Genomic DNA, 13,015 nt, shown 5'->3' with positions numbered 1-13,015 from the left:
TTCCCAGGAGCTCACACTGAAGAAGTGTGTGAGGCTCCAACTTTCTGCAGCTGCTCCTAAGGCTTCAAATAGTTCCCCCAAGCCTTGATCAACAAGGTCCTGCAGCCTGCAAATGCTGCCTCTTTAAATATCTTCAGCCCTCAGCGACCTGCTGCTGCAAGCAAGCAAGCCAGCTGTTTTCACGCCAGCTCTCATCGGCAGGGTTCCCCGCAGGCGGGTTTCAGGTGGGGAAAGCCCCAAAGTCGCAACGGCACGGGAAAATCGTCCTTAACAAGGTGATCATTGGTGATTAGTGTGCCGACGAGCAGTCCCGCCAGCGGCGGGCGGGACTGAAGCGGGGCGCGTGGAAACGGCGGTCCGAAAGTCGGACGGGGCAGGGAATCAGGCGGGGGGGGTCCCGACCCGCTTTTTCCGCGATTTTCGGACTACGGCCGCATGAAAAGCCGTCCGACAGCTGCCCAAAAATCAGGGCCTATATCTTTAGACAGTCAGGGAGTTCTAGCTTTCAATTCCCTTCCTTTACCCCCATAGGAATGTGTCTAGTCTGTACCTGAACCATCTCCTCTTTGAAAGCCTCCCATTGATCAATTACTGTTTTGCCTACCAATTTTTGATTCCATCCACCTGGGCCAGATCCCTTTTCAACTCACTGAAGTTAGCTCCCCTCCAGTTAAGTATTTTTATGCTTGATTGTACCTTGTCCTACATAATTTATCATAAAAAGTAGGAGCAGGAGTAGGCCATACGGCCCCTCGGGCCTGCTCCGCCATTCAATAGGATCATGGCTGATCCGAACCCAGACTCACGTCCACTTCCCTGCCCGCTCCCCATAACCCCTAATTCCCTTATCAGCTAGGAAACTGTCTATCTCCATTTTAAATTTATTTAATGTCGCAGCTTCCACAGCTCTCTGAGGTAGCAAATTCCATAGAATTACTACCCTCTGAGTGAAGAAGTTTCTCCTCATCTCAGTTTTGAAAGGGCAGCCCCTTATTCTAAGATTATGCCCCCTAGTTCTAGTCTCACCCATCAGTGGAAACATCCACACCTGGAATACTGCGTACAGTTTTGGTTTCCATATTTAAGAAAAGATATACTTGCTCTCGAGGCAGTTCAGAGAAGGTTCACTCGGTTGATTCTGGAGATGAGGTGGTTGACTTATGAGGAAAGGTTGAGTAGGTTGGGCCTCTACTCATTGGAATTCAGAAGAATGAGAGGCGATCTTATTGAAACATATAAGATTGTGAGGGGGCTTGATCGGGTGGATGCAATAAAAGCCAAGATTCCATTGGCCTTCCTGATCACCTGCTGTACCTGCATACTAACCTTCTGTGTTTCATGCACCAGGACCCCCAGATCCCTTTGTACTGTAGCACTTTGCAGTTTCTCTCCATTTAGATAATAACTTGCTTTTTGATTTTTTCTGCCAAAGTGCATAACCTCACACTTTCCAACATTATATTCCATCTGCCAAATTTCTGCCCACTCACTTAGCCTGTCTATGTCCTTTTGCAGGTTTTTTATGTCCTCGTCACTCACTGCTTTCCCTCCCATCTATGTATCGTCGGCAAACTTGGATATGTTGCACTCGGTCCCTTCCTCCAAATCGTTAATATAGATTGTAAAGAGTTGGGGTCCCAGCACTGACCCCTGCAGAACACCACTAGTTACTGATTGCCAACCCGAGAATGAACCATTTATCCCAACTCTCTGTTTTCTGTTAGATAGCCAATCTTCCACCCATGCCAGTATATTACCCCCAATCCCGTGATTTTTTATCTTGTGCAGTAATCTTTTGTGTGGCACCTTGTCAAATGCCTTTTGGAAGTCCAAATACACCACATCCACTGGTTCCCCTTTATCCACCCTGTTTGTTACGTCCTCAAAGAATTCGAGCAAATTTGTCAAACGTGACTTCCCCTTCATAAAACCATGCTGACTCTGTCCGATTAAATTATGCTTATCCAAATGTCCTGTTACTGCTTCCCTAATAATGGACTCCAACATTTTACCAACCACAGATGTTAGGCTAACTGGTCTATAGTTTCCAGCCTTTTGTCTACTTCCCTTTTTAAATAAGGGCGTTACATTAGCAGTTTTCCAATCTGCTGGGACCTTTCCTGAATCCAGGGAGTTTTGGAAAATTACCACTAATGCATCCGCAATCCCTACCGCTACTTCTCTCAAGACCCTAGGATGTAAGCCATCAGGTCCAGGGGATTTATCCGCCTTTAGTCCCATTATCTTACTGAGTACCACCTCCTTAGTGATTTTAATCGTGTTAAGCTCCTCCCCCCCCATAGCCCCCTGTTTGTCCAGTGTTGGGATATTTTTAGAGTCCTCTACTGTAAAGACTGATACAAAATATTTGTTCAGCGTTTTTGCCATCTCCATGTTCCCCACCACTAATTTCCCGGTCTCGTCTTCTAAGGGACCAACATTCACTTTAGCCACCCTTTTTCTTTTTATACAACTGTAGAAACTCTTGCTATCTGTTTTTATATTTTTTGCTAGTTTACTTTCATAATCTATCTTCCCTTTCTTAATTAATCTTTTAGTTATTCTTTGCTGGCTTTTAAATACTTCCCAATCTTCTATCCTCCCACTAGATTTGGCTACTTTATATGCCCTTGTTTTGAGTCGGATACTATCCTTTATTACTTTACTTAGCCACGGATGGCTGTCTTTTCTTTTACGCCCCTTTTTCCTCAGTGGAATATATTTTTCTTGAAAGTTGTGAAATATCTCCTTGAATGTACACCACTGCTCATGTACCGTCTTACACTTTAATCTATTTTCTCAGTCCACTTTAGTCAACTCTGCTCTCATACCTTCATAGTCTCCTTTATTTAAGCTTAGTACGCTGGTTTGAGAGCCAACTCTCTCACCCTCCAACTGAACTTTCCATGTCCTTTTCCATAACTATTCCAAACCTGATGATATTATGATCACTGTTCCCCAAATGATCTCCCACTGAAACATGCTCCATTTGCCCCACTTCATTCCCTAGAACTAGATCCAGCACTGCTTTCTTCCTCGCTGAGCTTGAAACACACTGATCAAGAAAATTCTTTTGTACACATTTCAGGAATTCCTCCCCCTCTTTGCCCTTTACACTGTTACTATCCCAGTCTATATTAGAATAATTGAAGCCTCCATTGAAGATTGAGGAAACAGTGCCAAACAAAGGCAGTTTCAGTCACCCTCGGTTATCTTCCAGTTTTTTCACCGAGGTGACCTTAAGCATTGCTTTATTGTCTCCATGTGAATGCCTTTGGCTGCCGAGTAGGGTTTTAGCTACAGGCTAGTATAAACTAAGCACTGCATTACAAAGGGGAGCTCTGAGAACTGAGCACAGCATTATACATGAGTTTTATGCAGAAAACAGTGCATTACAAAGGAACATTTTGCTTAAACCCTGCTTATGCTTTTATTCCCCTTGAAATTGCCTTCAGTTTGGGTCAGGAACCTTAAACTTTATACAGATTGCTGCCTCAGGAGGTATTAAATTGTCTGTTCAACGCATGCGCTGATCTTCATTTACATCTGAAATTAGTGGCAGATTTTTTATCAACTTTGTTGTATTCAGCAAGTCTGAAGGGCAGTGGTACAAAAGTACTCTGAAATCTGATCATAGTAAATTAATCTGCTTGAATTATGGTTGTCCAATTGCTGTGATTATGTCACACTTTCACAACAAATGTGAAGTTATGTCAGAACTGAAAACTGATTAATAATCTCCAAGTTAATTTCATTTGCTGGTAGAAATAAACACAGCAGGTCAGTAAGCATCTGGAAGTGAAAGACAGATGAAGGTTTCAGGTGGGACCCTTCATCAGAATTATTTAAACTATCCCTCTAGCTTAGTGCATAAATGCACCATATGGCGTGTAACTTGGGCAAAGTAAACATACGAACATACGAATTAGGAGCAGGAGTAGTCCACTCGGCCCCTCGAGCCTGCTCTGCCATTCAATAAGATCATGGCTGATCCGATTACTCCACATTCCTGCCTACCCCCGATAACCTTTCACCCCCTTGCTTATCAAGATTCTATCTACCTCTGCCTTAAAAATATTCAAAGACTCTGCTTCCACCGCCCTCTGAAGAGAGTTCCAAAGACTCACGACCCTCTGTGAGAAAAAATTTCTCCTCATCTCTGTTATAAATGGGCGACCCCTTATTTTTAAACGGTGACCCCTAGTTCTAGATTATGTTTAATTTAATTTAATTAATCCCTGATCTTGGCTCTTGAATTGTCCTTGGGCAAGGGAAGGGAAATAAAAAAGAAAGGCTTGCATTTATGATGTTGATTGAGGGATAAATATTGGCCAGGACACCAGGGATAACTCCCCTGCTCTTTTAAGTCCACCTGTGAGAGTAGACAGGGCCTCGGTTTAACATCTCATCCGAAAGACAGCACCTCCGACAGTGCAGCACTCCCTCAGCACTGCACTGGAGTGTCAGCCTAGATTTTTTGTGCTCAAGTCCCTGGAGTGGGACTATGAACATCCAACCTTCTGGCTCAGAGGTGAAAGTGCTACCCACTGAGCCACAGCTAATACTAAAATCAACCAAAGTTCCTGGCCCTGATTACAGACTAATGATCGCAGCCGGAAAGTGTAAGTGCCTTTGTGGACAATGGGTAAAGATAAGATCAGGCTTGGCTGTTATGCCCCCTATGGTTGAATAGCCTGCCAAGCTTACTGTCTAGTGTCACACTTTTTATACTTGCCACTTTTCTCCCATTTGAGAAAATTGGCAAGAAGAAAAAAAGTAAATAATTCCCCATTGGAGTATGGTTAAAGAAAAAAAGAAAGACTTGCATTTATATAGCGCCTTTCACTACCATCGGACATCCCAAAGCACTTTACAGCCAATGAAGGACTTTTGAAGTGTAGTCACTGTTGTAATGCAGGAAACGCGGCAGCCAATTTGCGCACAGCAAGCTCCCACAAACAGCAATGTGATAATATTATTCACATGAGAGCCTTGAGGGTGAGTCTCAGCAGGCTCTTTGGCCATCATAATCGAACATGATCGTATCTTCAACCACACCCACATACACAATTCCAGCAAGGGTCACTGGATAGTGATCAGGAGCAAGAACTTTGGTCAATTTTTCCCTTCTAAATCCTGAGATGCTGAGGCCAATTGTAATACCCCTAACGCCACCTAGCCTACAACGGCTAACTCAGCATAGATTGCAGATTCAATCTGGGACCTTCTAGCTTAGTACAACTCAGGTACGCACTGGATAAAATTGCTGAGTCATTGGGGAAGCTTTACGTTAATTGATCAGAGGGTCTTTGGAGCTGAGAGAGGACCTCAAAAACATGGAATGGGCCATAGTTACTGAAACACGGCGACAAGGAATGAGTGAAAGGGAGTCTGCTGAAACTTGGAGGGATGAGTCGGCCTTAAGGGTGGCATAGGAAGAGAGATTGGGAAAGAGTCCAAGGTGAATACTACAGTTGTTCAGGTGTTCTTTCCAAGTTATTTGCCAGGCTGTTTAACTTAATTTTATTATTCATTAAATTGTGTCATAAAAAAAAAATTGGTGCCAGAAAATAGAAACAAAAACAGAAAATGCTGGAACCACGCAGCAAGTCAGGTAGCATCCGTGGAGAGAACAGACAAGTTAATGTTGGGGGTGGGGATCCTTTTTCAAAGGTGAAAAATAAGGCAGATATGCCTATAAATACAATCAGAAATAAATAATTATATACGGACACACACACACACAAAATATAGGAGAAAATCAGACAATCCCAGGGAGGAATCATGACTTGAATGGTGCAACAGATCATCTCAGTCAAGTAAAGGAAGACAGCATTAAAACATTAAAGAAACAGAGAGGATATTAAAGATGAACAGCATTTAAAAAAGGAACAGCACAAAGGGAAGAGGAGGAAGACACACACACACTTGAAAAGAAATAGAATTCCATTTGAACACTTTATGGGTCAGTGGGAATGCCAAGGGGGATGGATCAAGGAGTGGAGATAAGGGTCTTAAAATAATGTACACAAATGCAAGGAGCAGTAAGAAGGTTCCTGTGGTATGGGAAAAGGGCAGGGAAATTGCACTAAGTTGCCAGCTCTTTCAGAGAGCCGACAAAGGTGCAATGGACCAAATGGCTGCCTTCTGTGCTGTAAATTTCTATGAACAAAACTGCAGCCACAAGTGTGCTGATTGTACCTCTACACACACACACAAACACTACTCCTATTTCTTAAAGGGACAGACCGTGCAGTACAAGCTGGTATGAATTCAGCCGGATTTCGATTCTTGCAAGAAATGTGAATCAGCTCAATTTAGGCCAATGCTTTAGAATTTGCATTCATCCACTAAGCATAGTGAGGCTTGCGACATTGGAAAGGTGTAAGAGGTGTCTGTTTAGTGCTGATTCTTAACCTGTGCTATTCCAGATCTGTAACTGGGAAAACCCGATGCTTATATTTAGCTGAACAGTGTGTAATCTACGAGGCAGTTACTAGATTGTCCACTTGCCCCTTTCAGCAGGGGGAGAGACACTTCCTGCAAACAGACATTTAACCAGTTTATTGGCAGAAAAGCTTTCACTGTAATCCAAAAAGCCCTCCTGATGATCACAGGCAAAGTGGATTAGTTTGAGCCGTGGCAGTCAAAACCGAGCTGAGCCGATTGGAGGAAATTGCCTGTAATTTGTAATTGAGGGGAGCTGTTAAAGTGAGCAGCAGGAGCCCTTGTATAGCCATGTGACACATCCCTGTCTCAGCAATACCCCCTGAGGTGGCAGAAAATCAAATGAGTCACAGCTTTCACTGAAAGTCTGTTGGATGCTTAGTGACTTGTGATGATACCAATCATCAGCAAGCCTTGGCCCTTACCCAATCAACGACTTCATTTCTTGTGAGAGACTTTGCGGCAGTTTTAAAGGATTAAACATATAGCACTCCACTAAATGGATTTACTTGAGTTTGTAAAGAATAGTATAAAATACCGCAAAATCTCTAAGAATTGTCACTGACATTGTTGGGCAATAGTGGGACCAAGTCAAAATTCTGCCTTTCTATAAAGTGATTTAAACTTCTGATCTCCAAACATTTTAAAAATAAATTACAAGACAATTTGAACTGCTTGCTTATAACTTGTACGGAGTAGATAAGTAAGACACTGGTCACTTTACATATGTGGCAAATACAGAAAATAATCAATGCCCATATATTTTTATGCACTAGAAGGTTTCCCATTTCCCATTGTTTTTTCCAGTCAGTTTTACAGCTGGCCTTGTGATTCCAGGGTGAGTGTTGAAATAATGAGGTCCTATGGCAGTGGGCTGCTGTTCATTTCAAGAATATCATTTGACACAGACACAATACATCCAGTGTTGCCGTTTAAGTTGATACACTAATTGAATCAAAATTATCAGCAATGTCTGATCTCTGTGAAATGTGGGTTTTAGAGACTGTGGTCTTATTTACTGCAGATGTACATAGTTATCTGGAGGCATCCACATCCCAAGGATAATTTGTAATAATTATCACAATTTAGAAGAACACTTTTAACTTTTCACATGGGAAAGAATCTGGTATTTCTCCAAGTACATCCAGAAGAGAAGTTTACTTGGCCAATTTCAAGTATCCATTTTATATCTTGTAATTACAGTGTCCGTTCCATGTGTAAAGGCTACTCTGTGCGAATTTAGTTGTAAAGTAGAGATTCCAACCTATGAGTTGAAAGCATTTGCTAATTCATAAGTGACGGTCACTTGTGAGTTATCAGCCCCTTCCTCATGACTGTATCCATCCTTTTAGATTCTCCACTCAATGTTTTCTTGTACCACAAGCATATCATTTTAAAAAAAAAGAAATGTGATTATTACTGAAAACTCTTACAAGAGCTTTAATATTCCTTATGAATTGCTTCTTGCCCCTCTCCAGAAACAAGTGGTTGCTACCTTAGAATTCCCTTAACTTTAATTCAAAGACTTGATATAAAAACAGTTGCTATTCTTTACAACGGCCGAACTCTATAGTTTAAGCTATTTAAAAAAAAAACAGTTTTATATTGTCGTTTGAGGCTCTGAATTCAACTGAGCTCTGCCGGAAAGCATCCCACAAACGGAGTATGATCATTACGTGGCTAAAAAAAAATTAGTCATTCATACTGTCCATTGCAGTTCCATATTACTGTTGGGACATAGCATTTCCCAATAATCAGCTGCTGAATAATAAATTGCAGCAATGACTTTGAATCATCGTTCCTGTATGGATGCAATTATCTGTTAGGGATGTGAAGCACCCTTAACTTACAATGACAGCGCAACCATGCAAAAACTGACCATAATTTAACCCATGCAGTGAATTGAACGAGTATATTTAAATACAAGAACTGATTTCCAAACTATAATATAGAGGGGAATTTTAACCCCCAAAAACGGCTGGGTTTGGGTCGGGTGGGATGTAAAGATTTTTTAAAATCTCAAACCCGACCCTAACACGCCTTGAACCCGCACACTTTGGTTTTAATGGCAGCAGGATAGGGAGCGGACAACCAACCTGCTCCCAGGAGGCAAGTAGCTCATTAAAACATTGGCTCGATGGGCTGAAATGGCCTCTATCTGCACTGTAGATTCTGTGATTCTGTGATTCTGTGAACTGGAAGCCAAGCCTGTCAAGCGGGCTGAATTCCGAGCGGGGAACCGGTCAGTGGCAAAAGACACACGCTGTGGAGTTAAATCTCCACAGCGTGCGGGGAAACCCAGACTTCTGGGTTTCCCGCGCGCTAACCAGCCCCGCTCCCAGCGCGTCACAGTGTTAAAATTCCCCCCAGAGAGTAACAAAATGGTTGGTGTTGGACATGGAAAACTATCTCACTGACATAGTAGCTAGTGCTCTTCTAAGATTGCACTCGAGCCACATTGTTGGGTGTATGTTTATTCTGCAGCTAACTGCTATACCTGATCTGGGAGTGCTTGATGCTGACCCTGGGTTACTGAAATGGAAAGGGTTCACTTTGATGAGCACAAAGTAAAATGAAACTGTTGCCAATTGATTAATTCCCAATCATTCATCAAACCTTGTGTGAGAGTGCATTTAACAGCCTGTTATCTCTTTCATTGTCACTTCCTACCTCTAGTAATTGTTTTCTAGAACACCAGTTCCCTTCAGCAGCTCTTCATTCATTTCTGTATCTGAAAATATAATTTCTTTAGCACAAAATGTTCTTGCATTTAATAATGATGTAGTTTTAATTTTCTTGTCACCCAGTCAGGCATAAGTATTTGCAGCTCCCTCTAAACTGCCAGTGGGATCAGCATCTGTACAAACCTACAGCAGCCAATATAAGAGTGCTTCTTTCTAAGTGATTACAATGGGTTTTTTTAATATTCATTCGTGAGATGTGGGTGTCGCTGGCAAGGCCGGCATTTATTGCCCATCCCTAATTGCCCTTGAGAAGGTGGTGGTGAGCCGCCGCCTTGAACCGCTGCAGTCCTTGTGGTGAAGGTACTCCCACAGTGCTGTAAGGGAGGGAGTTCCAGGATTTTGACCCCGTGACGATGAAGGAATGGCTGATATACTTCCAAGTCAGGATGGTGTGTGCCTTGGAGGTGGTGGTGTTCCCATGTGCCTGCTGCCCTTGTCCTTCTAGGTGGTTGAGGTCGTGGGTTTGGGGTGAGGTAGGTGGAAGTTTACATTTAATATTTCTCTGAGGAATACGGTAGACAGAGGTGAAGCCAGTCATTGCCATTTCTCACCTATGGCCAGCAGAGTGGAACTACCAAGAATCCGCTGGATACAGTATGTCAGGTACTGTTATTACTCACCACCTTCCTGAATAAAGCCTGAGACACTGACTAGAAGAAGAGGTGTATGTTGGTTGCATAAGAAGAGGCGTATCTGAGGACAGACTGAATAAGAGTAGATTATAGGGCAAAGCTGTTTTCTATCCACCCTTAGTTTGAGCTGGTACTACACAAAGTTTATCACAATATCAAAACTTCATTCCCTCTCCCAGAAAAGTGAGTGGGGAGGGAACTGCCTATTACACACAGATAATAAAATTAAAGAACGTTTGCGAGCATCTCAAGCTTGGAATGCACTTCAATTTTTATTTTGGGACTGCGCCAAAAGTCTTGCATCAATCGCCTGGAACTCATACCCAGTCGCTCGATTGCCATTCACCTCAGCATACTCTTCAAGTTTCCTGCTGCACTGTATCTTTTTGCAAGTGCATATGTTAACACTTAACAGTTCCAAAGCCAAAAGTATCTGTGGGGGAGGGGGTGACAATACTACATTTTCCCTAATATTCCTGTCTGTGGGCCATATATTATAATTAACATTTCTGATAGTGTTTTCAGCATTACCCTAACACTGAATTATATACACACCCTCCGAGCTACAGTGAATTACAATGTGACCATATTACAGCAATCCAACATGATCATCCCACACATACTTTATTCATTTATATCATTAGCTGACAAACACAGTGTGCCAGCATGTTTAAGGGTAGGTCTATTAGGATTACTTTAGAATGGTTCACTCCAGAATTTGCTTTACTAGAATAGGAATATAAGTTAGAAACCTTGAGAGGAGATGCATTTGCCAACATAATGGAACTTGGATTCTCAAGAGCAAATAATTATTTGAATTTGAACTTCTATATTGATATGCGCTTCTCCCTCGGGTGTGAGGCACAGAAAACTATGGCCTAGTTTTTCCAATCACAATGCCAACGATAACCCATTAAAATGAATGGGCCGCTGTCGGCTTTACGATTGGAAAACCTCGGCCAATAGTTATAAAATGTAATTTCTGCTTCAGTCAAATCTGGATAAACAGTTTGAATATCATCCCAAGGAGCATTTTATTTCCGAATCCACCAATTTCCTGCCCTGACGGCATTGACTCCTTGCTGGGGTATGGTTCAATGTGCATCCATCGCCCTCCACTACTTTACTCAAGTGACTATTCCTCACTCAATGATTGTTCGCAGACTATTTGACTGCAAGAGCACGTTCAACTGGGGAATGAAACCTGGCCCCTTCTGCACAGTACAGCTACTCACTGGATAAACTCACAAAGTCAGCAAGGGATCTGAAGAGGCCTATTTTCAAACACGTGCTGCACCTCTCAAAGGTAAAGTCTGGCCATAGATTGCAGTCTGTGAACTCCCAAGATCAGAGTCTGGATCAGTGGCCTCAGCTGATTCCAGCTCTGCTCACGATACATCAGTGGAGCCACGTTTATTGGCGATGTCACGGTGTTCCATGCCAATCAAATATTTGTTACATAACATTTGCATTTGTATTCATTTTAATAGTACCAGAATGCAAATGGCAGGAGCAAATCTTCTTTTAAGAAACCCTGATTTTATGTTTTTTTTCATAACTTGCATTAACCATTTGATGACTGGAAGACTTTTCTACTTCGACAATGCAAGACTTACAGAGTAGATTATCTGTAAATTTCTGAAAAGCAAGTTTTAGACTACAGAAGCAAATTAGATTCCTAATTTCAATGCATTCTTGCAATGCACAATTTTGTGATTGTATGTAGAAATGCGACTGCTGTCGTGCAGAGGCTAAAGTGCAGTTGGAGTAACAGCAACAACATTCACTTGGGCCATTTGCACTGGCATTCCCACAAATAACCCTTCAACCATTCAGTTTTTGGCCTTCCTCTTCCATGTGATTTGAATTAGTGATGGGACAAGCGTTTCAAAATAAGTTTAACCGTCTTCTAGCTGAATGTTCTTAAACATTTCTTCCTAAATTAATATGGAATGCAATGGAATTGTGCCATTTCTGTCCAAACACTTGGAACAAACTTGCTTTGTTCACTATTCTAAGGAAGGTGTTCTACCATTTATAATAAATGGGGTGATGCCTCCACTAAAAAAGCAGAGAAAAGGATTTCAAAACAAATGCATTAAGCATTTGTGAACTAATATCATAAAGTGTGATTGCACCCCAAAGGAATTTCAACTGTTAATGTACCCTCGTACAACTGGAAGGATCCAGTGACTAAGAATTCCTGAAATGTCTGATTTAATAACTGCTGCGAATCTGTACTTTACAGGGACATAAGGTTCGAACTTAGTCAGTTGGTTTAAAAACTTCCGAAAGAATGTTGGCAGGGGTGATTGTCGGATGCCATCTCAGGCTGTGTTTTTCTTGTATGATGGCCGTTTATAGCCATTCCGGGTTGTGGAATCGAACCAGGCCCTGATCACAGACTGCTACTGGCATGCATTAATAATCAGTTAATGGACACCACCTGCTCTGTCATTATTGCTGGCTAAAAAATGATAAAACCAATTGGTCATTCTCCTTGAGCGTGTTGGATTGTTTGTCTAAGTGTTGTATCCATAGCAAAACCCCACTGTGAACAGTAACACTTTCCTGTTGTTATAATCACAGACTATTTGTTAAAAATCAGATAAAATGTATCTTACGTTGATGCAATAAAAGACACTAGCACCTTAAGTTTCTTCATTTTGAGTAGCTGAGCTAATGGGCACTGTACTGTGTTAAGGTGGAGCCCATTTAACGTCAGGGTGTTACCCCCTACAAATTCATTTCCATTCGCTCCAATGTAAAAACATGGTGATGACGACCAATTCTTAATAGCGTTAGATCCAGCCAAGACAGTATTTCTAAACCACAATTTGAATCCATAATAACTTAAGATCAAATTCTTTGTTCATCTCCACTTGCGCATGAGTGCTAAAGCTGATCCCAAAACCACAATGCTATAAATTTGGCTAATTTTCAAATATTTGAGAAAATTTAGCAAATTTTTGGACTACTTTGGTTTCTTGGTGATACACCTCTATGAAATAGTGTTGGTTACACACAGAGCGATAATTTGCTGACTCTAGTTCCGTGTGCATGTGTGTGTGTGTGTGACACCATTTGCTAAGCTACATCAAAAATTGCACTTTGAAAATATCACATGGTGCATAGCAATCTGTAACTGTGGTAAATAAAAGAACGGAAGGCCCCACGGACTAGTAAAGAATC

At 41.8% G+C, this 13,015-nt stretch overlaps 1 protein-coding gene across 6 annotated transcripts in view; it reads right to left on the bottom strand.

The window, feature by feature from the left end:
- The window catches only part of LOC147102764 (netrin-1), a 247,306-nt gene that overhangs the window by 17,797 nt on the left and 216,494 nt on the right, over positions 1–13,015 (bottom strand). Inside the window, exon 7 of one of the 6 annotated variants that reach the window (XM_085963552.1) lies at positions 9,118–9,178. The exons of 4 other annotated variants lie outside the window; for them this stretch is intronic. In XM_085963552.1, the coding sequence (XP_085819678.1) occupies positions 9,120–9,178 (59 nt within the window). In that variant the 3' untranslated portion in view covers positions 9,118–9,119. The remainder of the gene's footprint in view (positions 1–9,117; positions 9,179–13,015) is intronic. One more of the 6 variants, XM_085963553.1, reaches the window with a different exon arrangement.

The sequence above is a fragment of the Somniosus microcephalus genome, chromosome 21, assembly GCF_052327205.1.
Source record: "Somniosus microcephalus isolate GS21.2 chromosome 21, FLI_Smic_1.0, whole genome shotgun sequence".
NCBI classification, from domain to species: Eukaryota; Metazoa; Chordata; class Chondrichthyes; order Squaliformes; family Somniosidae; genus Somniosus; species Somniosus microcephalus.
The sequence above is the reverse complement of the archived record's forward strand: the minus strand, read 5'-3'. Positions and strand labels throughout refer to the sequence as shown.